The 22,706-nt window shown below is 45.2% G+C and overlaps 3 protein-coding genes across 3 annotated transcripts; 1 reads left to right on the forward strand and 2 right to left on the reverse strand.

Moving 5' to 3' along the window:
* Positions 1-300: 300 nt before the first annotated feature.
* Positions 301-21,105, forward strand: LOC104371342 (putative E3 ubiquitin-protein ligase HERC3). The gene is made up of 23 exons (XM_086612507.1): positions 301-367; positions 1,417-1,549; positions 2,217-2,293; positions 2,839-3,060; positions 3,816-3,907; positions 4,498-4,628; positions 5,415-5,545; positions 5,861-5,934; positions 6,248-6,342; positions 7,597-7,656; positions 8,206-8,308; positions 8,458-8,641; positions 8,968-9,146; positions 10,300-10,395; positions 11,594-11,698; positions 11,775-11,897; positions 15,101-15,241; positions 15,331-15,497; positions 16,522-16,588; positions 16,795-16,874; positions 18,580-18,763; positions 19,135-19,234; positions 19,879-21,105. Exons 1-23 carry the CDS (start codon positions 301-303, stop codon positions 20,091-20,093), a joined length of 2,826 nt encoding a protein of 941 aa, XP_086468633.1. The 3' UTR covers positions 20,094-21,105.
* On the reverse strand, positions 13,715-14,499 carry PIGY (phosphatidylinositol glycan anchor biosynthesis class Y). The gene has a single exon (XM_086612534.1). The coding sequence runs from the start codon at positions 14,402-14,404 to the stop codon at positions 14,189-14,191; it is 216 nt and encodes a 71-aa protein (XP_086468660.1). The 5' UTR covers positions 14,405-14,499; the 3' UTR covers positions 13,715-14,188.
* Positions 14,451-14,965, reverse strand: PYURF (PIGY upstream open reading frame). The gene is made up of 2 exons (XM_086612533.1): positions 14,766-14,965; positions 14,451-14,592 (listed from the first exon to the last, which is right to left on the reverse strand). The coding sequence occupies exons 1-2, from the start codon at positions 14,963-14,965 to the stop codon at positions 14,451-14,453; spliced, it is 342 nt and encodes a 113-aa protein (XP_086468659.1).
* Positions 21,106-22,706: the final 1,601 nt, after the last annotated feature.

Here is a 22,706-nt window from a genome sequence, read left to right on the forward strand (position 1 = left end):
TCCACATGGGAAACCCCGACATCCTTCTACCCGCTTTCTGGGTTCCCCTCTCCTCCCACCCGGAACAGCAGCCGCCTCCCGCATACTGAAGAGAGCCGGGCGCTCCCCAAAACCCAGCAGCTCACGCGTTTCGGGCGCAGAGGGCAGAATTTGCCAGCTCCGGACTTTGAGATGCCCGGGAACCGGCCGCCCGCTCCTCCTCCCGCTGCCGCGGCGCTTGTCGAGTTTCGGTTCCCGTTTCCCCGCCGGGGCGGGGCGTTCCCGGTGCTGCCGACCTGTCGGGCGGCCGGCGAGCGTGGGATGGCGCCGGGACGGCAGCAGCGGCGGCGGCGGGGCCGGGGGAGCGGCCCCCCGCGGGCTACGGGAGGTACGGACCGGGACCGGCGGCGGCGGCGAGCTGGGGAGGACGGCGGGGGCGTCTGGCGCCCTGCCGGGGGTGGAAGCCTCTCGGGCGAGGGCGGACCCGCCGCCGGAGCCGTGCGCGCCGCGCTCGGCGGTGAGACCCTCCGGGACGCGTCCGTGCGGGGACGGGTCCGTGGAGGTGAAACCTCCAGAAGCTGCAGCCACCTGCTGTGCTGCCGCTCGGGGGGCGGCAGCCGCTGCGTGAGGGGCTTCAGCGTGTTCCGGGGGGCGGCTGGAAGGAGGCGGGTTGTGCCGGGGAGTAGGCGTGAGTTTTCCTCTTTGGTTACGTGCTGTGATTAAGGCGGGGAGGTGTGAGGAGGGTGGGCAGTGAATCTCCAGAGGGGTCAGGGAAATCAGGGAAATCTTTGTTGAGGACCGCTTGTCACGCTTGGGCATCCTGCCTCGCTGGCGCTGGTGCTGCAGCGGGGCCACAGGCGAGTGACTGGGTAGGTCTGATGCCGTAGGGTCAGGGAAGCACCTGCAGCCCGTCTGCTGCGGACGAGAAGGGAATTCCTTCTGCGGGAGATAGGCGATGTGTGAATTTTCCATCATTGCTTCTCCAGTGCCTTGTAAAACATGTAACTTCAAGGCGTCCCATCCCCAAGGCTGTGACAAGTCTGGGGCGGTCAGATACCTCAGGAAGCACTTTATCTCCCCGGGACACTCTCCACAGCTGTTCAAAGCACGGAGTGTGCTTCTGCTGACGTTTTGCTGATCGTCTTGGAAGCTGGTGACACAGCAGCCTAAGAGACGGACAAATGTCTTTCAGTGATAGCCAGGAGAGTTGCCTGGAATGAAACCAAGCAGTGGGTAGGACTCTGAAACCCCAAGGGCCCTGAGAAAATAAGTCATACGTATTTGTCTCACTTCTTCTATGATTCTATGATTCTTCCTGAGGAGCAGAAGCTCTTGGTGAAAGCAGTAGCACACAGAGATCTTGAGGAGGAGGCTGAGATGGTTAACCTGCCCGCTGCCTTAGCATGACTGTTGTGCCTGTCCATATTTGTTCTGCAGAACTCACGCAGTCACAGAGGAACGAGAAGGTGCAATGTTCAAACCATGATGCAACACATGTGCTGGTTCTCTCCCCTGATGGGAAGCTTTCTGAAGAGTGGGCTACAGCTTCAGCTAGCTGCTCTAAGACAAGGTAAAAAGCTTTCACAGAATGGAGGTATAGATGGTAAGGTCGGAGAAGGTGGCCCACTTTTCCTAAAGGTAATATCCAAGAGACTGTGTCATGTTCCTGTTGTAGAGAAGGAACTGGAACACATGTGTTTCTAGTACCCAAAACTTTTATTTTCTGTTGTTACCAAGCAAGAAGTGCACTGATTTTAAGGATAATACCACCATCTGAACTGCTTGAGCTGCACATGAGACAGCTTTCTCTCAAGCTTAGTAAGGATCAGTAGCATATACCAGAGTAATGCAGATGACTTGCAAACCACACGTGGTTTGGGAAAGCTGTGGGTGAAAGACCCAAGCACATCTGAACCTTGCCACCTTCTGATTAAGCTGTGAAGGTAACATCATCTAAAAATGGTAGAGCAAGCTATTGTGAGATTTTCTGATAACTTGCCCATGGCTGAGCCTGATTCTTTTCCAGCTTCCCATGGTGCAAAACACAATCAAATCCGTGCAGCTGCAGTAAGGCTAGCGTAAGAGCAGGGTGAAACAACTTACAGGTGACTTGTATTTTTCCATATAATTTCCACGGAACACGCTAGGACTTGATGAGCAGAGGATCTTCTGCCTTTACTTTGTCTCATGGCACAGCATTTATCTATTTTGATTATTTTTTTCCCTTATTTTTGTAGGCTGGTGAAAGAACTAGGAAACCAAGATATTGTTCAAATAGCATGTGGGGACCAGCACGCCATGGCACTGTCCAGAGGTAGCCTCTTTCAAGAACGCTTCTCCAAATGGGAACCATGTTATAGAAGGCTTGCTCTCAGAAGGGAGTGTTTGAACTCCTTCTGGCAGTTGGTGATGCCATTAGAAAGTAATGAGCGGTGGGTGGGGGATATAAAGTGCGCTGCCCTTTCCTCCCAGGGACCTGCAGCTCTGTATCTCTCCAGTTCCTGAGCTCTACTGCTCTGCAAAGGTATGTTGTAGAGAGCAGATGTGGCCACCTCACTCTGTAGTCACCAGACCTGATCATTCTTAAGTTGGAGCACCTCTCTGGTTGGGAACTTCATGCAAGTATGGCTTTAGAGGTGGAAACACCTTGCCTTTGTTCTTGCTGTGCGGAGTCACACAGGCAGCATGACAGTGCCTGGAAGGGGTGAGAAGCAAACAGGGAGATCTGGTTGCTGCTGGTGGTCTCACCTTGCAGCTAGATCCCTGAAAACAGCACTGATGTTCGCTCCTGCTCCCAAAGTGCGAAGACTCAAGGGAAGCAGTGAGGCTGAGCGGTTTTCTTTTGTTCTGTGTGTGAAGGAGGTGAGCTCTTCTCCTGGGGCCAGAATACTCATGGACAGCTTGGAGTGGGGAGCCAAACCACGCTCATCCACCAACCACAGCTGGTGGAAAGACTAAAGGGCATCTCACTTGCTCAAATTGCTGCTGGAGGAGCTCACAGTGCTGCTGTGTCACTCTCTGGAGCTGTGTACTCCTGGGGAAAGAATGATTTTGGACAGCTGGGACTTGGAGACACAGAAGGTAAGGAAGGAAGACAGCAATAGGAAGGTGTTTTCCTGATCTGTGAGCTTACTGCAGACAGAGGAGTGGCTCCTTATGACTATCAAGCCCCTTTGGAGCTGCAGTGGACAGTAAAGGCTTTTGAAGAAAATGTATCTGGATAAGTTGTTTCCTGACCAGGAAAGGCATGCAGGGACAAGGGATTTAGGGGTTGTGTTTCTACAGAGAACTGCCAATCATTTTATGTGGCCAACTGGATAGCGTGAGCTCTTCAAACCATGTGTCTCAGAAGCCTCTTTCCACTCCCATTCTCTCTCCAGGCATCTTCCATGAAGGAAATTAATTTTATACCTCTTTGCCTTCTTTAATTCTCTGTAAACACAAGGTGAGAGAAGAATTAAAATCACCTGTTGTCTTCAAACCTAGAAGGCTAGAGCAGAGTTGCCGTAGCCAGGCAGAACTTGAAGTCAGTGGGATCTGAATGAGTCCACATGCTTGAGAGTCAGATATTTTGAACCTTTTGGCAAGCAAATGTTAAAGTGCTGCGTTTTGTTTCAGATCAAACATAAATTAAAAGAAAACACTATGAAAAAGACAGAACATGTGAGAAAGAACATATTATAATGGAAGGTAGAAAACAACTCAGAACCAAGTTGTAAATATATGAGTCTCTGTATAAGACGACTGAAAAGCACTAAAAGCCCTTATTTCTAAATCTTTCTTTGTGTGAGAACCCTCAGTATTCCTTCACTTTAGCAGTGCTATGTTCTTTCCAGACAGGGCCTGCCCATCATACGTTAGAGCGTTGGAGCACTGGAAAACTGTATTTATCTCATGTGGGGCAGATCATACTGCAGTTCTCTCCAAGGTGAGTCTGAAATGGAAAGTCAGCATCTGAGACCTCACCCTGCGAGAAAAGATACGCTGCTAAAAATCAGCATGGAGAAATTGAGATGGCAATGCCCGCTTCCCTCCGAGTCTGAAGACGATCCCCGAGGGATGCTAACTAAGCCATTGGGAACACTGGCCTTTTCTCAGATTCCTGTCACCCGCATGCAAACTTTTGCAGGGAGATGGTGAATGGGAATCCTGGGGCAAAGAGGTGCAGGCCAACTTTCAGTACTTTTTGAAGGTGCTTTCTTTTTCATAGCATATTGGGGACTTCAGAAAATGTAAACGGTAGCTAATTCACGAGAGTTTACTCGTACAAGTAAAATTCTTAAGAAACAGGGAGTTATTCTCAGGAATTAAATTGCTCTTCTCAGGGGTTAAATGATTTGGACATTAGGCAGTGTAAGATTAGAGTTGATGCAAAATGAACTCTGCCTGTGTTTGAGTCAGGGATGTTTTGAATCTGGTCCATATAACATATTGTGTCTTGCTGGCTCTCACTCTCAGTAGTGACCTTTTAAATGCCGTTAATAATGCAGTGATCCCGTTTGCTTCTTTGTCTTCAAGGAGGGGTTGGTGTGCACCTTTGGAGCCGGAGGGGCTGGCCAGCTTGGTCACAACTCCACCCGGAATGAACTCATGCCTCGTGTGGTGGCCGAGCTGTGGGGAGCAAGAGTTTCGCAGGTTGCCTGTGGCAGGTGGGAAAGTACCAATAATGTGCCTTCTAAGGTCAAGGTCTTAAGCGAATCACTGAAGAACAGTAGGGAGGGGAGTCACCAAGATGTTCAAATCCCTGTATCCCAGTAGGTCAGCACTGTCAGAATATCATCCACTCTTCATGTGTAAGCCACCCTCCTGCCACAGCCCCAGTGAAAGCAGAACCCTCGGCCTGTGCTGAACAGAGGGAGAGGGCTGCAAGAAACACCAGAAGCCTTTGTTTTTTCTGCTTTTTTAAGAAACGAAGGGTACACTGGGTTCCAAAAGGCACAAGATTGTCAAAAGCCTGCGTCAGGAAATTCACTAAATTTTCATCGGCTTTGACAAACTCGTGGGTCTTTAGAAAGAACTGAAGAGTGGTGATAATTATCCAATTTTATTCTGCCTTTCTGGAACTGGGCCAGAAAAAGTCCCCTGTCAACTTTCCTGGGCTTTGTATTAGGCTCAGCAGCATAGAAGTTGTGCTTTTAAAAATGGAAGGGCATGAAGCTAGCAAGGCATAACACTTTATTTTTGTATGTGGAACCAGCATAAATCAAAAACATTAGAGGATTGTGTAGGAAATTTGTGTCCATATGTTTCTTTATTGCAGAATGTTTATGCAAGGAAGGATCCTAAGACTTTGGTTAAAGAGATTGTCTAGCTGGACTATCAGGACTTTTAAAGACAAGCCTCAGCTATCCACTCTGAAAATGTATCTGTAAATTCTATTCTGACTAGCCCAATGGTATCAGCTGCTTATGACCATTTTTTCTGTTTCTGAACAGAGAGTACACCCTGGTCTATGTCCCCTCCTTGGGCAAAGTCTATTCGTTTGGTTCTGCTAAAGAAGGACAGCTGGGAGATGAGAGAAAGCCTAATCAGTTGATACCACTTCCCATCAATTCATCCTGTCAGGGTAATGACCATTGCAGATGTGTACAATCTATATTCATTTCTTCCAGGGTGATGTTTGCTTTCTTGATTTCGTGTTTACATGGAGAGCCTATTGTTATGTCTCTTGCTTGCTTGGTCATCCCAACAGATTCTACAACGGATAATTCCACTTGCTGCTTGATTTATCATCACGGGTAATGCCCACATAGAATCAACTTTTAGACAGACAACTACTATCTGAGGGGTTTTTTCAGTTCCACATCTGTGCAGTGAGCTCTTTGAAGATAATGACTGTCTCTTCAAATGCTCCTTTGAAAATCTTTTTATTCTTTCACAGGAAATAAGTCACACAAGGTGGTTGAAATCATTGCAGGAGGAAACCAAAGAATTGTCCTTCGCAAGAAGAACAAGGTATGCGCATATTTGATCATGGCTTCTAATTTTACCATTGTTCACATTACTGATGGAAACATTTGGATATTCCATCCTGCTTTTAGTGCTCCAAGTTCGTATATATCTCTTGCAGTTCTTTTCATGCTTACCCAGAAACTAACTTGTATTGCAATTATATATCTGTTCTGTGGTTAATGCATCTGGATCACGCTGAATGACCACTAATTTGCTCATACACAGGCTGAAATCTTCTTGTAATGATTGGCTTGAAAAAGACAATCCCATCTGCTAGACCTATAATCTTGTCAGTCTTTTCATGCATTTTGCACAGAATTCCTCTTTGAATGGAATTGCCACTTTGAAGGATCAAGAAGTGGATGCATGGATTTCTAATTCCAGTTCGCAACACTGGGAGAGTATACAAAAGTAAGTCAGAAACTTGCTGGGTTTTGTTGTTTGTTGTTTTTTTTTTTTTTCATGATACATTATTTTCTCTAAAAATTATTATTCTTTGGAGACTATTGTAGGAACTGATGTTCAAGAATTTATCCAAGACAGAATCTTGTACCAGCAATTCTTACCTAGTTTTTGCACAGGAAAAATGATAAGCAAAATGTTGATAGGCAACAGCTCTTTGATAACTGTTTTGCAGGAACAGAGCGGATGTACTGCCTGGCTTTGGAAGCCTGTCCTCCTCTTCTTGCACAGAATGGTTAAGTTAATGAAGAGCTGACAAGCTAAATCAGTGAAAGATTCAGTCTGCAGACTGAGGCCTTGGGCAAAAATCCTAATTCAGAGTGCCCAAACTGCAATGTTTTATGTGTGTCAGTATTTAAAAATTAGTGATCCCTTCTTTAGTTACCCATTTTCAAAAGCAGTAAGTATATACTGCTGTGGGAAGCCTTATACTTACGGCTGAGAATTATGATTAGGTAGTCGTTTTTCAGATCTTATGTGGGAGGTTATTTTCTCTGGGAAAGTCTGACTCTAGCTGCTGATTTTGCACATTTAAAAATCTTGGCTAATTCAGATCTGAATGTTTCCCTGACCACTTTTAGTACAGTTTGGATCATATGGAAAGTAGTTGTTGAGAGGGTGAGAGAGCGAGTGTTCTTTCTAGATCTCAATGGAAAGGGCCTGACAGGAAATTGCTCGATAAAATACCTGCTTTAATAAGAACAGAACCAAGAATACAGGTAGTGAGTAAGTCTAATGTCCCTTCTGATGCTGAGAACCCAGCTTTCATGCAGCAGCAAATGGATACTCTGACAGATTTTCCCTCAGCATGCTACAAAGATCCCGTCTGTGAAGTGGTTCCTCCTCCCTCCCATGCCACAGAGCCTTTTATTTTGCATAACAAACAAAACCAGATACTGTCCAAACCTGTCAGGAGAAGATATCTCCATCATAACACCCACCAGCACACAGCACAGGCTGGCATGGGGCACTTGAGCAGGTTCCCTCACGAGGCCCAGGAGAGCAGAGGTGGCTTGCCAAAGATCACTGACTCCTCGAATACAGTGTCTTCTGCAATGCTCTCAATAAAGTCATGCTAAGAACAGTTTCACCTGGTCAGGTGCAGACACACTTGTATACATGGTTTTTGTTATTTCAGAATTAAAAACATGAAGTTGCTACTCATATTGAAAGGATTGACTTTAGTTTATTTTTTACTATCAGGAATATCAGACGGATCTTTTCATCTGAGGCTTGCATCAATGGAAGCTTCCTGGAGAAAAGGTAGCGTGTGCTGACTTAAACGTAATAGAATATATTGGCTGCATGTAAACTGACCAGAAAGTGTTATTTTAGCCCATGTATGTAGAGAAGATTAGTTGTATCTGAATTTGCAAGAAGCAAGTCTGTATTTTTCAAAGCCCAAGCTAAAATTTTTTTATCCCCCAGTCCTATTGAAATTTGCTATAGAAGCTCACGTTTTAGCAGATTATCCCATAGTGACATTTGACAGATGATGATAATCCCTGTACGCTCTGTTACAGCTCCGAAACGATCCATAATAGCTCCTCCCAGCACAGAAGTGTAAGTCGTTTTAGGGCGAAATACAGGAAGCCTACCATTAACAGTGCACAGCTGCACAGGACAGGAAGGACAGAATATTAATCAGGTCACACCACAGTGAGAATATCTTCTTAGAACAGATGAAATGATACCTACTGGAGTCAGGGCTGAACTTTCCAAGCATTTTCTGGTGTTAGTATGCTTCACTCTCAGAAAGTAACAAAAAACGGCTTCTCACATCATTTGGTGTTCTTTTCTTCCTTGCGATAGAGACAAACATTTCAAAACTTCCAAAGAAGTCTCGGGTGTAGACATGTCAGAAGTGCAATGTTTTTATGAGAAGATCAGCAAGGAGCCAAAAGTCTTCCAGGAGGTAAAAATCTAAGGATTCTCACTACGCAGATACTGAGGAGCTCTGGATTTGTGCATGAAACTTGAGAATTTCCATGCCAACCATTCATAGATTATTTTGACAAAACATAATTGCATTTTTAACCCTCATCTCCTTTTTTTCCTCTGAAGGTGCAAAAGGAGATTGAGAAGTTACTGCCATCATTGTCTTCCTCTCCCATCTCACCTGAAAATTTCAGAGTCTACTTGATCTTGCCTTTCCTCCTGCAGGGAGAGAATGACAGCTCTTACCGTTCTCTCGGGCTGCTAGCACAAGCCATCATGAAACTCCAACCAAAGGACCTGCAAACTCTTGGTAGGGTTTTATGATGATAAAACTAAATGGTTTAAGTGCTTGGTCATTTTCAGCTGTGGAGCAAGAGTTAGTATTGCTGATGTAATTTGTTCCAGAGTTTAGCCTGGAAGAAGTGCCTTTGGTACGAGTAGAAACACAGGGACTACACAGCAAGATAAAAGAAAAAAAATAAATCTCAGTCTAAGGTTTACTAATTTTTGTAGTGCAAAAATAAGCTTTTTTTGTTTTGTTCATTTGATAAAAAGAGAAAACGTGGCGTCATCCACAAATTGCAGTTATTTGCACGTTACCTGTGACGAATATCTCACTTACTGTTTTCTTTACAGAATGCCTGTGGTCAAATCTAGAAACATCCTTTTTCAAGCAGCTGGTCTTTCTGTATCATAGGGTTTCTCAGACAAACTTGTCTCAATTTATCGAGGAAGTCATGTGTTGGCAAAGAAACCCCTACAGCCTGCACCCACATGAAACAGCGACTCTGCAAACACTGCAGATTCTTTACCAGGTGAGAAAGTGTTTGGATCCTGATCAGATAGGATGTATCAGTACAAGTTAGAGTATTTTGATCCTTTTTACTTGTTGAATTCTCTGGATTTCCTTCTTACAAGGGAACATGGGGCCTCGTCACGCGACATTGCTTCAGGAATCTCTTTGGCTCTACGCCAGCAAGGCTTGGAAGGAATCCTGCTCTTGAGCTGCGCCTGGCTGAGCCTCTATGGAAGGGAAGAGCTGAAGCATGTTACAGCCCCTGGCAAGGGGAGGGATGCTTTCAGTGGTGTGAGGAGTGCATGCGCTGATGCGTGCAGAGCTATGGATGTGTCTGTATGCTGGACAGCTCTGGCTGTCCATGGCTAGCATGCCCATTCCTCTTCCAGCTGGTGACATCCCTCACCCCAGTAACTGCTCACAGCATTTAAAGGACAACGTGCCCGCTTGGCACGTCGTGGCTGCCACGGTAACGCTGTGTGATGCTTTAAGAGCCTGTTACCCGAGAAATTTTCTGGAACAATAGAATTAGAGCATCTTTAGCTGCACGCAAACAAGGGGAAGAAAGGGGGCAGTAACTGTATTCTTCACAACCATCCTTTCTCCTGCTGAGATGTTCAAAGTTTAGGAAAGTCAAGAGCTCGAGCATGCACTTAGTATGAATCAGAGAGTCATTAAATTCTGTTCAGAATTGAAAGTCCTTTTGGCTGAGATTGCAGATTTGGACCTTGAAGTTTAAACTCTTGAATCTGTATTTATCCAGATAAATAAACTCAAAAGTGCAGCAGACCAATCCTCCGTATGTGGTTACATCATTTGGAGCTGATTCCCTCAAAATCCTGTGTTTGCCAGGCAACAAGTATGAATGTGAACAGGGAACTTCAGATTGTCCTGCAACATGAAAGACACTCAAAGTGAAACATACCTTTCCTGATGGAGTCCTTCACTGCAAATGAAAATTGCTTTCCTGCTAGCTTACACATGGCTTTCTGAGGCTTCTCACCGTTGAGTGTTGTGCTACTCGTAGCACTTCTATCCTTCACGTCTGTGCGGGGTCTTTCTGAGGTCTTTCTGCAGAGTGCCCTGTTACTGCTTAGTCCTGTCCGGCCACACAGACACATAGCTCACTACATCTGCTGACACCCCTTTTCATATTGTGTGTATCAATGCAGGTGAACTCCAGAACTGGTTTCAGAGTACAAGAAAACGACTTCTATGTGCCTCAAGTGAAAGGCATTATCGCATTGCATTTGTACTTTAATATACAAGTAAGTCTAAAATCTTAACCAGCAGTGCAAAACTTTATTTTTTTTCTGTTTTATTTAAATGAGTCACTATATAGGGAAGACAACTCTAGACTCTAGCCCAGTCAAAGACAATGCATTTTCCCTAGTCCTCCAGCTGTTCTAAATTATGCAAGCCATTTACCATCCCAGTGCCTCTCCTGAGATCACCCCCTGGTTCTGAGCGTCAGAGCTGTCCTCCAGCATTTTAAGCAGCTGTTTGCTTTGAACTGGTGATCAGTGTGAAATAGCACCACGAGGGATGGTTGCTATACTTCTTGTTACTCTGGATTTATTATGTTTAACTAACAGAAATATTGTGAGGTGTCTTTTAACTTTTATGTAGAAACCTTATTAAGCATTTCAATTTACTTACATCTAAAACCAAAGCTGCGGTAATGAAAAATAATCTGTGAAACAGTTCATTTCTGGATGACGTAAAGGAGTGAAAATTAGCTACCAAATGCAGTCAGTGTCACAGGAACAGCATGAAATGGAAATGTGGATAGTTAGGGGCTTTCTTAGGCAAAAAATGCAGTTTTCTGGCAACTTGGCTGGAGTTCCCAGGGCAACTGCCTAATTCCTTCATTTGCTAATGTACAATTTTGCTTTCATTTGCTAGTGTACCGATTTTGTACCAATTAACCAGAGCAGAGGAGGAGGTTTGAGAAACAGTATAGAATCAAAAGCCAAATAGGACATTACCTGAAGTTGCTGCCTTATCACACTAGAGGTTTAACACTTTGAATTGGATTATTTTGTATACTAGTATCTACGTTTGGCATTACAGATAATAAACTCAACAGTCCTTAACAACAATGTACCATAATCTGGGTATCCAGGACATTTTTACTATGTGTTTTGGTTTAACTGAATTATGGAAGATGCTATTAAAATCACTATCTCTGTTTTATTCTTGGGGCACTGTAACACAAGTCTCTGCCTGCATGAACAGTTCAGATGCCTCTCTGTCAGGGTTTTCCGCTCACAGAAGTGTTTAGAAGCTGCTTTTAGAAAGCATGCCTCTCTTGGTGTAGCGTTCATGTACATAACAAAGACACGTTTCAGGGATACAGGAGTTTGCCAGGGTACAGACTGGCAGTTCAGTCTGCACACGTACCCCTGAACTCCAATTTTGCATGAGAAAATCAACACGACGTTTTCCTCTTCCTTGTCATTTCAGGTGCTCCTATGGAAGCTGACCAAATACCCGTGCATCTTTGACATGCAAGACAAGATCATAGTTCATGATGCAGAATGCAACCTTCTGTCCAGCTCCTTCCTTAATGTAAGTGTGGCCATTTTTTTTTTACAATTTAGAAGAGATATAGACACTGCTAGAACACTGTTACTTCAATCTTCAGATACCCTTAATGCTGACGGTCCAAGAACAGTGGTTTTTTCCAGTCAAAAGACAATGCCTTCTGCAAGACATATGGGCCCATTTAAACGACGCACCAACCCAGCAATTCAGGAAGGTCTTAAAGGTAAGATAACAAATTGTATTATTGCTGAATATATTGCTGCAGCGTTCTTTGGTTTTCAGTGTTACTGAAGTATTGTTAGATGGGTTTCAGTATTCACTGAGCATAAACCAAAACAACTCCTCATCAAATTATTATAAAACATGTTCCATGGAGGCCGTAGAGTAAATCTGAAGGGCAATATTTTACCCTCTTATTCCAGGTAGCCATCAAGTTTTGTTGGCGTAAGTCAAATGCAAGTGGCAGTGCTATTTAGTGTGAGGTTGCTTTGGGGTAATGTGACAGGATTGCTCAGGAAACTGGTGACAAAGTCCATTACTATTACTGCTAGACTGACTTTAAAGACTCTAGTCTAGTTTGCTGTACGTGAAAAACCTGGTGGCTGGGCAGCCAGCATTAGAGGCCAGCAAGCGACACAGCCACCAAAGCCGTTTCTCTCATGGAGATGCTGCCTGAAGGGAAAGAAAGGATAGTGCCAGCAAGAGAGAGGAAAAACTGATTATGCTGCTGCTGTCTTCGTGTGGCTTTAGTCTGTGGTTTCTGCACAAACCCAAAGGTTCTGGCAGCTGTATTTTCTTCAGGTATTGCAATGCTAGCCCTGCCCTACAGAAGCTGTTAGATGGCTGATGTGGGAACAGGGCACCTGCCCAGAGCAGAGCTCAGCTCAGGGGCCACGTGCCGTATTAGTCACAGTCACTAACACAAGCGCCATCAGAGCCTGGCACCGCGCCTGTGCAGCTGGAACTGTCAACCTCAGTGCCCTGTTACCCAGTTCTAGTTCTTTCCAAGTAAGCCTTCTTGCCAACCAGACCTGTCAAAGCTTTTCCTTCCTGTACACTTCAGGAGAAGATTCACAATGGCTCCTTAGAGCTACCTTTCTTCCCCTGTTCCTCACTACATCAGCTGATTGACGGAAGCAATACGGCTTCTGCTCTGTACTGTCCTCTAGATCTAGAGTCTCTCTCCACTGATTGTACAAGGAGCTCCAGCAAACACCTCTGAGCCAGCCTTCGAATACACCTGCTGTAGGCACTGCTTTTCCTGCTGTGCATCGCAGCGTTATTTGCCCAGCAGCAGCCTGATCAATTTGACTCCATTATTAGTATCCCATCAAGAGTCACTGAGGTCTGCAGTATCTACAACTTGCTGCTCCATTTCTGAATTTTTCAGCAGGTAGAGGACACTCATGTGTCTGAGTTGCAGATATAAGCCACGCAGTAACAAAACATAAAAAAGAAACTCTTGTAATAGATTATCGTAGCATTAACCTGTCCCCTTCATAGCTGTGTCAAGACGTTTTGTCAGACAGTACCGAGAACTTTGCACGTGACACCCTCCAGTGGTCTGTCACTCCATTCTCTAGTGTGCCTATAAGTGAAAACAAGGAAGGCTGAAGTACTTAGCAGAAGTATCTTCTGCTCCCTCTCTATGGAGGAGGAGATATCCCACATACTTAAGCAGCATTTATTGCTGCTGACTTGGCTATCAAACCCTGGGCTCAGTTGGAGTTATTTTTCCTCTAACCTGTCAGGCCATGCCTCTTGAATGAAGATGACCCGGCCTGGCTATCAAACTTGGGCACTCAGACACATTTAACAAATAGTACAGGGACATACATCTCCTACGCAGACACTGGAATATGTTGGAGGCTGCTCTAACAAAACCCCCAAATGCACAAGTACATCTCTTCTGCAGTGCTGTCATTTCCCCATTTTTTTTCTTAAAAAAAACCCAAAACAAACAATGAAGCAGCTACTGGACATACAGACATACATACCCGTACATGATGAGTGTCATCCAAGTAAATTTCTTCATTTAACTCGAGTTTTGTTATTAAACATCAGCCTAATTTATTTTATGTTCCTCTGAGAGTGAGACAAATACATTTCAGTAAACACATCAGTTCAAAACAAAACTAAAGCTCATAATTCAAAGAGAGATTCATATTGCTGCACACTGTCATTCCTTATTATTTTGTATCAGTTACTTCAGCCAAGGTACAGTCATCCTTGTAAAAACGATCACCACCTAGAAGGTTTTCATTAATGCCACTACAAACACACAACACTCTTGAAGGGATACACTAGAAGGAATTAGTGCTTCTTGTTATTCCTCCTCTTTACCCGCCTTAGCAGTAGTTAAGTAGGACTCCACGCAGTTCCAGATACCACTAGGAAAATGGCAACAAGTCGCTATTACCAGAAGGGAATTCCCTCAAATCAGCTGCAATACCTGATGGCATCAAATAAACCACTTTGCTTTATGGAAGCCCAGGGGTTAGCACACGCGTCGCACTAGTTGTGCCTAAAAAGCTTAATCCCCATCCAGGTCCACAGGTGGAAGAACACATAAACTGGTATTGTAATAGGAAGGAGGAGACTGTAGAAACACAAGCTGTTTGTGCTGGTGCAGCCCTGTGGGAAGGTTTCGTCCACGCTGGCTGAGTAGAACAGGCCTGCCAGGGAGAGGAGGGGGACCAGTACCGTCAGCGTGGGCAGGGAGGGCAGCATGCCCGCTCCGGCCAGCGGCCCCTTCGCCGCGCTGGCGGGTGGCTCCTCAGGGCTGCTTCGAGCCCTCAGCTGGGGGCTTCTTCCGAGTCGTCCTGGCGGCCTCCGGGATCATGTTCGGGATGCCGTCGATGACGGGGTACGCAATGCCCAGCTCCTCGTTAACGAGCTCGTTGGTGGCTTCTTCGTACCTGGCCAGGCAAGCCGGGGACAAAAACAGAACAAGGAGAGGAGTGAATCACCGGGCTCTGCCCTTCGGCAGCCCCTCTCCCTCGAATCGGGGCAGCAGCAGGCCACGGGCGGGTTGCGACAGCCGCTCTCCCGCCGTGCGGGGCCCGCCCCGGCGCCCGCCACCGCCCCTCACCTCAGCGGCCGCTTGGAGAGCGGGCACACCAGGAAGCGCAGCAGCGACGGCTCCAGCGGCTGCGGCCGCGCCGAGCCCGAGCCGTGGCCGTGGCCTTGGTCCCGGCCCTGGCCCTGGCCACCGCCGCTCGCTGCGCGGCTGCCCGCTGCCGCCCGTCGCAGCACCGCCGCCGCCGCGCCGCGCCCGCCTCCGCACAGCATGGCGGCTCCGCCTGCGCCGCCGCGCACCGCGCCACTTCCGGTGCACCCGCCGACGCGCCCCGGGCTGGGCTGGGCTGGCTCTTCCCGCCGCGGGCGCCGCTCTGCCCGGCGCTATGGGTGTCCCGGCCCTCGCAGGTGTCGTTCGTGGGCGAGGCGGGAGTGGACGACGGCGGGCTGTCCCGGGAGCTCTTCAGCGTTGCCGCCAGGACCCTCTGCCAGCCCGGCACCGGCGCCTTCGAGCACCTTGCCTCCGGCCTGGTGTGGTTCCCCAGCCAGGTGAGGGGCCGGCCGGCCCGGGGGGGGCGGGGAGCCCTCTCCTGGGAAAAGGCAGTCACGGCTTCTTTTGTGTGTTTGTGAAAAAACAGGCTGCGAGCTGCGAGAACACCTTCTTCCGGATCGGGACGCTGTGCGGAATGGCCCTGTATAACCGGTGCACGGTGCCCTTCCCCTTCCCCATGGCTCTCTACAAAAAGCTGCTGGGCTTGGCGCCTGCCCTGGAGGACCTCGAGGAGCTGTTGCCAGCTCTAGGCCGGTACGAGCCAGGCATGGGCCGAGCTTTTGCTGGGGAGCTTGGCCGAGGCCAGTCTCCTAGCTCGACGATGCGCCCGGAGATCTCCAAGGCCATATTTGGGGTGCACATGGCAGCTACGTTTGACGTTGAGGAGCTGCTAAAAGCCACAGATTTCCCAGGTGGTCCTTGTCCAGGGCATGGATGTTGGTCTTCAACAGAGGCTGGCATTGCCAAAATAAAAAGCCAAGCCCCATGGCTTAGAAGGGGGCAGATTTCTGCTCCACATGAGCACACCGTGAACATGTACTTCAAAACGCTTTGAGCTGTAGTTCAGACCTGGAAAAACGAAGCACCCAATTCGTTGGGTGGTGGTGTTTTTTCTGTGATTTGCTGATTATCAGTTTCCACAACGGTGTTATGCACAGGCACAGTATTACCGTGTGCTGCAGTTGAGCCAAATCTGAGAACCCGCGTGCAGGGTTTCCATGCGCTGGGAAAGGAGACTTCAGGCAGATGTAGTGGGGAGAGGTGCTGCTGCCACCAACATAAAGCTTCTAGGTCCCTGAAGCCCAGCATTCCACGCAAGTGCTATGAATGGCCCAGAAGATGAGAATCCCTTCCCACGAGCCAGTGGCTGTGTTGAGGTGCAGAGAGTTCTCAGTGGACTGAAACGTCAGGTTGCCTGCAATGCTTTGAGAAGTGCTGCACCCCAAAACAGTTTTCCCATATCATCCCGCTGGTTCACACGTAATTCCTTGCTAGATGATGTCTGGAAGAACAAGACTGGTCCAAGCCCACTTGCCACTGAACTTTGTATAAAGTTATCCCCACAGAGGTGGGGATGGACTTGCTTGGAATCCTTTGCAGCGAAGGCAGTTGCCCTCAGCTCATGGCAGCAGTGGGACATAAGTGTATAGATCGGTTTAGGGACATATATGAAGGTTCTAAGTGAACCTTCTTGTCAAAGGATTGTTTTCAGTGGAAATTGAAAGTGCATCGAATGGTCATGTTTCTTCTCTCTTTTTTCCCCTTTGTTTTTCAAAAGGAGTCTTCAGGGAATTTGGGATGAAGAACGTGATGATATCATTGAGAGCCTGGACATGGACTTCACGGTAAGACATTACTGTGCCATTCAGACATGCTGTATGTGAACTCAGGCAAGACAATATTCCACTGCAAACGAGACAACTTGTCTGTAAACTCAAAATGGTAAGAGTGCTGTGACAGGTCCTGCCGAAAGAAAGAATGATAGATGTAGCATATCTATATATGTATCATATAGGGATATAGCATCCAACATTTTAATTTATTTGCTTAGATAATGGAAGAAGGAGGTTCCATGGATCCTGTTGAACTTAAAGAAAATGGTGCCAACATTCCTCTCACTAAGGATAACAGGTCAGTTTTATTTTTCTTATCCTATTGTCTTGAGTGTATGAAATACCATATCTATACCCATCCCCATATACTCTTAGAAAACATTGAACATCAGCATTGTGCTGTTGGTCTTGGTCCATAGATTGTACGCTTTCGGTTCTTGCTGTACATGTTGCATATATGCCAGACATTGGTAGTTTGAGCAAGCAGTGGATTAGAAGGGGATCCTTGGACATCCTGGCATCTGCGTATGCAGAGATGACTTATCAGGGAAATTCCTAACAAATTTATAAAATACCCCTGAACAGTATTTTCAGGGAAATACAGACAAACTTGTCTGGGAAATCCAGCTTATAGGTACTCCCCTATAAGGATTTTTTTTAACAACCAAAATGTTTCCTGCTTAGTAATGTATATGGAATGTATCTTGTATATAACAGAGAAGGAACAATCTATCAAGAAGGTATTGTGTCAATATTGACTTCAGCACAGGGACAGAGAGAAATTCTGTGGCCTGAGTTATGCAGGTGATCCGAGGACCCTTAGGGATACATGAAAGGGCTGTTTAGGAAGCTTGAAGTGTAGTGTTTACATTGAGTTGATCATAGAAGCACGCCGCGTGTTGGATGCCAAAAAGGGCTGTTGCAGTTTAACCTGGCCAGCAACCAAACACCACGCAGCCACTTGCTCACTCTCCCCCACCCCTGGGGAACAGGGGAGAGAATCGAAGGGGAAAAGGGAAAGAGACTCATGGATTGAGATAAAAACAATTTAATAATTGAAATAAAATAAAATTAAAAGTAATAATGTTAAAAATGATAATAAAATTATAATAATGTATTCAAACGAGTGATGCACAATGCAGTTGCTCACTATTGCTGACCAACGCCCGTCCCATCTGTGGCTAGTGATCCCAAAGAAGAGAGATCTGGAAATTGCAATCCCAGAAGAGAGAGAGCCCTGAAGAGAGAGAGCTTCCCGGCCAACCCTCATCTATGTACTGAGCATGACATTGCGTGATGTGGAGTATCCCATTAGCCAATTTGGGCCTCAGTCCTAAACCTAAGCTCAAATTCTGATCTAGGAGTTTTGGGCCCTTTTCTTGTTCTAGCTTGTCGTGCACCTGCACACTGTCAAAACATGAGGAGTTGAAAAAGTCCTCGATGTCTCAGCACCAACTATAAACGTCAGTATGTTACCAATGTTCTTCTCATACCAAATCCAAAACACAGCGCTATTCTGGCTACTAAGAAGAAAACTAACTCTATCCCAGCTGAAACTAGGACACAATGTCATTAAACAAATCCCCATCACAAATATAGAGAAGAGTGAAACTGTACTGATTAGCAGCTGTGCAAATATTTATTTTGATTTCAGGGTAATTCTTGGGCATTCCATGGGAGCTTTGCTGAATGTACAGCATTTAGGTCTGCTAGGTTCCATCTTAACAGTGAAGTGTCTGATAGGATTTCATTGGAGTGTTCACATGAAGTACAAGGAGTATTATCAAAATCCATATTGTCCAGCATTCTCTTTGATTTGTGATGATCCTCCCAGCTTATTCAGTGAATAAATGATTGCCAGTGATGACTGCTCTAGTAAAGACTGAGTCTTTGCAGTAGAGCAGGTCATACAGAATAAAGCAATAAGGAATAAAGTTCTCTATAATTCTCCTTTTGAAAAAGCACCTGTTGCATTGCTTGTTTGATTCAAAATATCTTTGCAGGAAAGAATTTGTTAACTTGTATATGAATTACGTGTTCAATGAATCGATACGGAAGCCGTTCGAAGAGTTTATGCAAGGGTTTTTAAGAGGCTGCCCAGCCAAAAGGTGGAAGATGTTTCTCCCTGCAGAACTCCAGATTGTTCTCCAGGGCCACACAACATTTGACTGGCATCTGCTGGAAGAGGTATTGGATGCAAGCATAGTGTACTTCTGCTATATCTGCTGAGCATAAACTCCTTTTGTTGAGTGTATAGGTCAGGAACAGAAAAACAGAAGTTCAAGGGACTTTCTCTTTTTTTTTTGTTTGTGTTATTTTGAGTCTGTTTCTAATCTGTATCAGGTGCAAGAATAAAGGGGACTAAAAATCAAGTTATAGCTCCAGGATTGTCATATGAATCTTTGAAAAACAAATGAACAAGCAGATTCTAGAGGTTAAGAGGATTTGAATATCTATGAACAGGATTCTAAAATTTATTGGATAAACTGTTGTTGCTTTAAATAAAAATGGAAGTAGTGAGGATTAACTAGCCCATTTTATTTCTATCTCTTTGACAGAATGTGATGTACATACGGTATAAAAAGTTAGATAAAACTATCAGGAATTTTTGGACTGTGTTTCACAAACTCCCAGAAGAAAAAAAGAAGATGTTTCTTGGTAATGTATCAGGCATTTTAAACTTTTCATAGCCCTTTTCTCTCCCACACAACACGCATTTTAGATGCTTGAACACGAAAAATACTATAGTTCCAAATGGCTTTTTGACATGCCGCCCCACCCTGCTACATTTTCTAGTGAAAGCCACAAAGAACTGAGACAAAGAATTGCACAGACAGAGCTCCGACCCTCCTGACATCCCCTGAGGCCTGCCTGAGTGCATCTGACCACCTTGAGCCTTGCAATGACTTTGTCCCTTACTTTTGTGGTTATCAGTTTTTGGTCAGAGCGCTGAACTTACATGAGCAGACTATGTTGACGTAAGCAGTTTAGCTTTCTCAAAGGATCGCAGAAGCTAGCTCATCTTTTTTAAATGTAGAAGGCCAAACCCAGCCTGGCCGTTTTCAACCACTAAGTCTATGTAAGTAAAAGTAAAAGAAGCCTTATAATTATTGTAAATCAGCAAGAGACTTAATTATATTCAGGTACAAATTCAACAAAGCAAAATAATTAGCTTATGGAAATAGCCATATTTTTACACTAATTTTCACACATGATTTTCATCCTCTGATAACATTGTCTTGTTTGGGTTTTTTTTTCATTTCCTAACTTTTTTCTTTTTTTTCTTTTTCCCCTTCTTTCAGCTTTTTTGTCAGGTTCTGATCGAATCCCTGGCTATGGACTGGAACATTTTAGATTTTCTATTGCAGATCCTCAAGCAGAAAATCCAGATGAGCTCTATCCTTCTGCCAGTACCTGCAACCGCATTTTGTTCCTCCCCAGATACAGCAGGAAAAGAATACTCAGGAAAAATTTGCTCTGTGCCATAGAGCATAAGGAAAATTTTGGTTTGTGCTAACTCTTGGTCAGGAGCACTTTAAAGCAAAAATAGGAAAATAAGTCTTTATTTCACTTATCATATTTTTCTCTTAATAACTCCAGTATACTGTTTTTTACCCTGTCTTATTTTTACTGCACTTTATAAACACTTTAGTGTGTGTATTCACCGAGATTTTATATAGATTATAAAAATGAGCTTAGACCAGATGCTTGACTGTTAGATTATAATGTTAGGAAAGAGGAATCCTATTTAACTTGCTTCCAAGAAGCAAGCTGATAACCAAGTATATTTACATATATGTTCATCCTATCTGCACTGTGCTATTCTTGTTTAGTTGGTGAGCTTTTAGCAGCAGGGATTCTGTGATTTGAACATCACCAAACATACAGCCAGCATGTGCTAAGCAGTCATCGTTGCAGGAGGAAGCTAGGGCGAAGTTTTCATCTGTATTAGTAAAAGATTCTCTTGGGGAGCAACTAACACTGAGGAGACTTGTTCCTGCAAACTGTGAACTGAAGTAGCAGTCTGTGCTCGCCTGAAGATGGCCTTTGACTCACCTGAGAGAAGTTCTTAGGGTGAGGATTAGATCATTCCTAGACCTTGTGGAAAGCTGTATTTGTAAAGCATTAATGGATTTTTTATTATTTAGTATGACAACACTGTGATGTTTGTCGTGTTTCTTTATATCGTCTAAGGAGGTGTTTGGCGACTAAATCAAACAAAATTTCAGGCTTGCACAACAGCTCTGTCTACAGAGCCCTGTGTACGTGAGGCTTGCAGGGCTGCTCATCGATGAAACTGCATATCGCTGGCAGCCTATTGACAATGTCAGGCAGGATGTAAAGGTGTATATTATTTAAAGGTGTGTATTTTCCTGTATATTTTGCTTTGTGTAAAAGTCCATATATACAGAGAGAGACAATAATCATGATTTTTCAGCAGTCCTTCTTCCTTTGGCGTGTTAAACGTGTCAGTGGACATATGTAAAGGGAGACTTTTACTGTGTTGAATTAAATGATGATTGATTGAATTTCCACACCTGTGGTTGTGTTCTTCCTTCGTTACGCAACTGTCCATGAGTGACAGTGTTTCTGTGTTTTCTGTCCTCATTGACATGGGGAGGCCAGTCACAAGAGGAGTCAAAGGCCAACGTAAGTGGATTTCAAATAGATGCATTGCATAGGACGAACAAGTCAAGGTCTTTCATGTTTGGTGCAGAATATGCTTTAAATGAATGTAAAAATTGAAAGCGAGAAGACAGCAATTTTTACCTCCTTTTCTGTCTTGACTTTGTGTTGGGTATAACACGCACACCCTCTTGGACCAGGGAGGCTGCCTCTTTGAAATGCCAGTAAATGATATAAGCCTTTTTTTGGAAGTGACTGTTAGGCTAGTGCTTTTGTTTTTCTTTAGGAAAGTAAATGTTTCCTAGGAAAGACGTAGGCATTGCTTATGAATTTGCAGCTCAGTGAAAAGGACATTGTTACATATTAAGAAAAATAAAGCTTCCTTTTAAGTTACAATATAGTTATTAGTAAAGAAAAACGTCAAGTGCTCACCTCAAGTGCCAGGGCAGTACAGGAAAGCAGGTGGCACAGCAGTGGCGACAGGAAGAGGGGAACTAACACCTCGGAGAATGCCAGCTGCCAGCCAAGGGGAGCGAGGGGACATGTGGCCCATGTGGAGCTAACCCCTGGCCATCCTGCCTGCCTGGAGCAGACAGGACACCACAGGGATGCTCGCATCTTCTGGGAAAGGCACCACCCTGCTGCAGGTGGAACTGGTGGAAGCCCAAACTGTTGTCCCTGTTGAGCTCGAAGGTCTACATCCCACACCTGGCTGATGCTGCCACATCATCACAGCTGTTGTCACAGCAACTTTGCCTGCTGCTCTTCACCAGCCTGCTCTTGGCTCCTTGTTTCCTTTTTTATGTTTTTTCTAAGCCTCCATTAGGAGGTGGAAATCCAGAGTGATCTTTGTTGCTGTGCGAGTGCACAAAAGGTGTATTCTGTTTGGGCTTCAGAATGACCCATTAGAGATTAAATTATAATAGGTTTATTTAGAGCTTGAAGGAATTTCCTTTTCATCATGTATGATGCAACATCACATGGGAGATTAAAGACCAGAGTAACTTTCAAGGCTATTTTTAATTCGTCCTCAAATAAGCCCTGTTTTTATAAAACAAAAACAAAAACAAAAAACACCTTCAGAGGGAGCAGAGTAGAGCTCTCCTCTGTCATTTTCTGAAATGAATTTGAGCATCAAGCTGTGTCTGTGTCTTCTCAAGCAGTGCTCATTATAAAACACGCAGAGGAATGCAACGTGAGTGAGCCTTGCGCTCAGCTACGAGTTTAAAAGGCTTTCCACAGGCAGCAAAAGTGTACTGAACCTGCAGCGGGAATTTTTTTAGACCACTCCTCTGATTTGAATGTCACCTGTAGAGAAGTGCAAGAGCCTGGCAGAGCAGCTGATGTAACTAGGATGGATCTGGGGCGACCAGGACACCCTGGCAGCTTGTAAGCCACGAGAAACGAAGGAGGTAGCCTGGTGAAGTGTGTTAGGGGTGAGCTTCGTGCTGGATTTGCTGCAAAGGACAGCAAGCAGAAATACCACTTCCATGGGAGGTAGTGG

This window comes from Tauraco erythrolophus, chromosome 5, assembly GCF_009769465.1.
Source record: "Tauraco erythrolophus isolate bTauEry1 chromosome 5, bTauEry1.pri, whole genome shotgun sequence".
In the NCBI taxonomy this organism is placed as follows: domain Eukaryota; kingdom Metazoa; phylum Chordata; class Aves; order Musophagiformes; family Musophagidae; genus Tauraco; species Tauraco erythrolophus.

Coding starts and splice junctions, on each gene's coding strand:
- LOC104371342 (XM_086612507.1), top strand. CDS start 301: ATGGCGCCGGGACGGCAGCAGCGGCGGCGGCGGGGCCGGGGGAGCGGC. Junction 15,242..15,330: donor TGGTGTGGTTCCCCAGCCAG/GTGAGGGGCCGG, acceptor GTGAAAAAACAG/GCTGCGAGCTGCGAGAACAC. Junction 15,498..16,521: donor CTGTTGCCAGCTCTAGGCCG/GTACGAGCCAGG, acceptor GTTTTTCAAAAG/GAGTCTTCAGGGAATTTGGG.
- PIGY (XM_086612534.1), bottom strand. CDS start 14,404: ATGCTGCCCTCCCTGCCCACGCTGACGGTACTGGTCCCCCTCCTCTCC.
- PYURF (XM_086612533.1), bottom strand. CDS start 14,965: ATGCTGTGCGGAGGCGGGCGCGGCGCGGCGGCGGCGGTGCTGCGACGG. Junction 14,593..14,765: donor CTCTCCAAGCGGCCGCTGAG/GTGAGGGGCGGT, acceptor TTGCCTGGCCAG/GTACGAAGAAGCCACCAACG.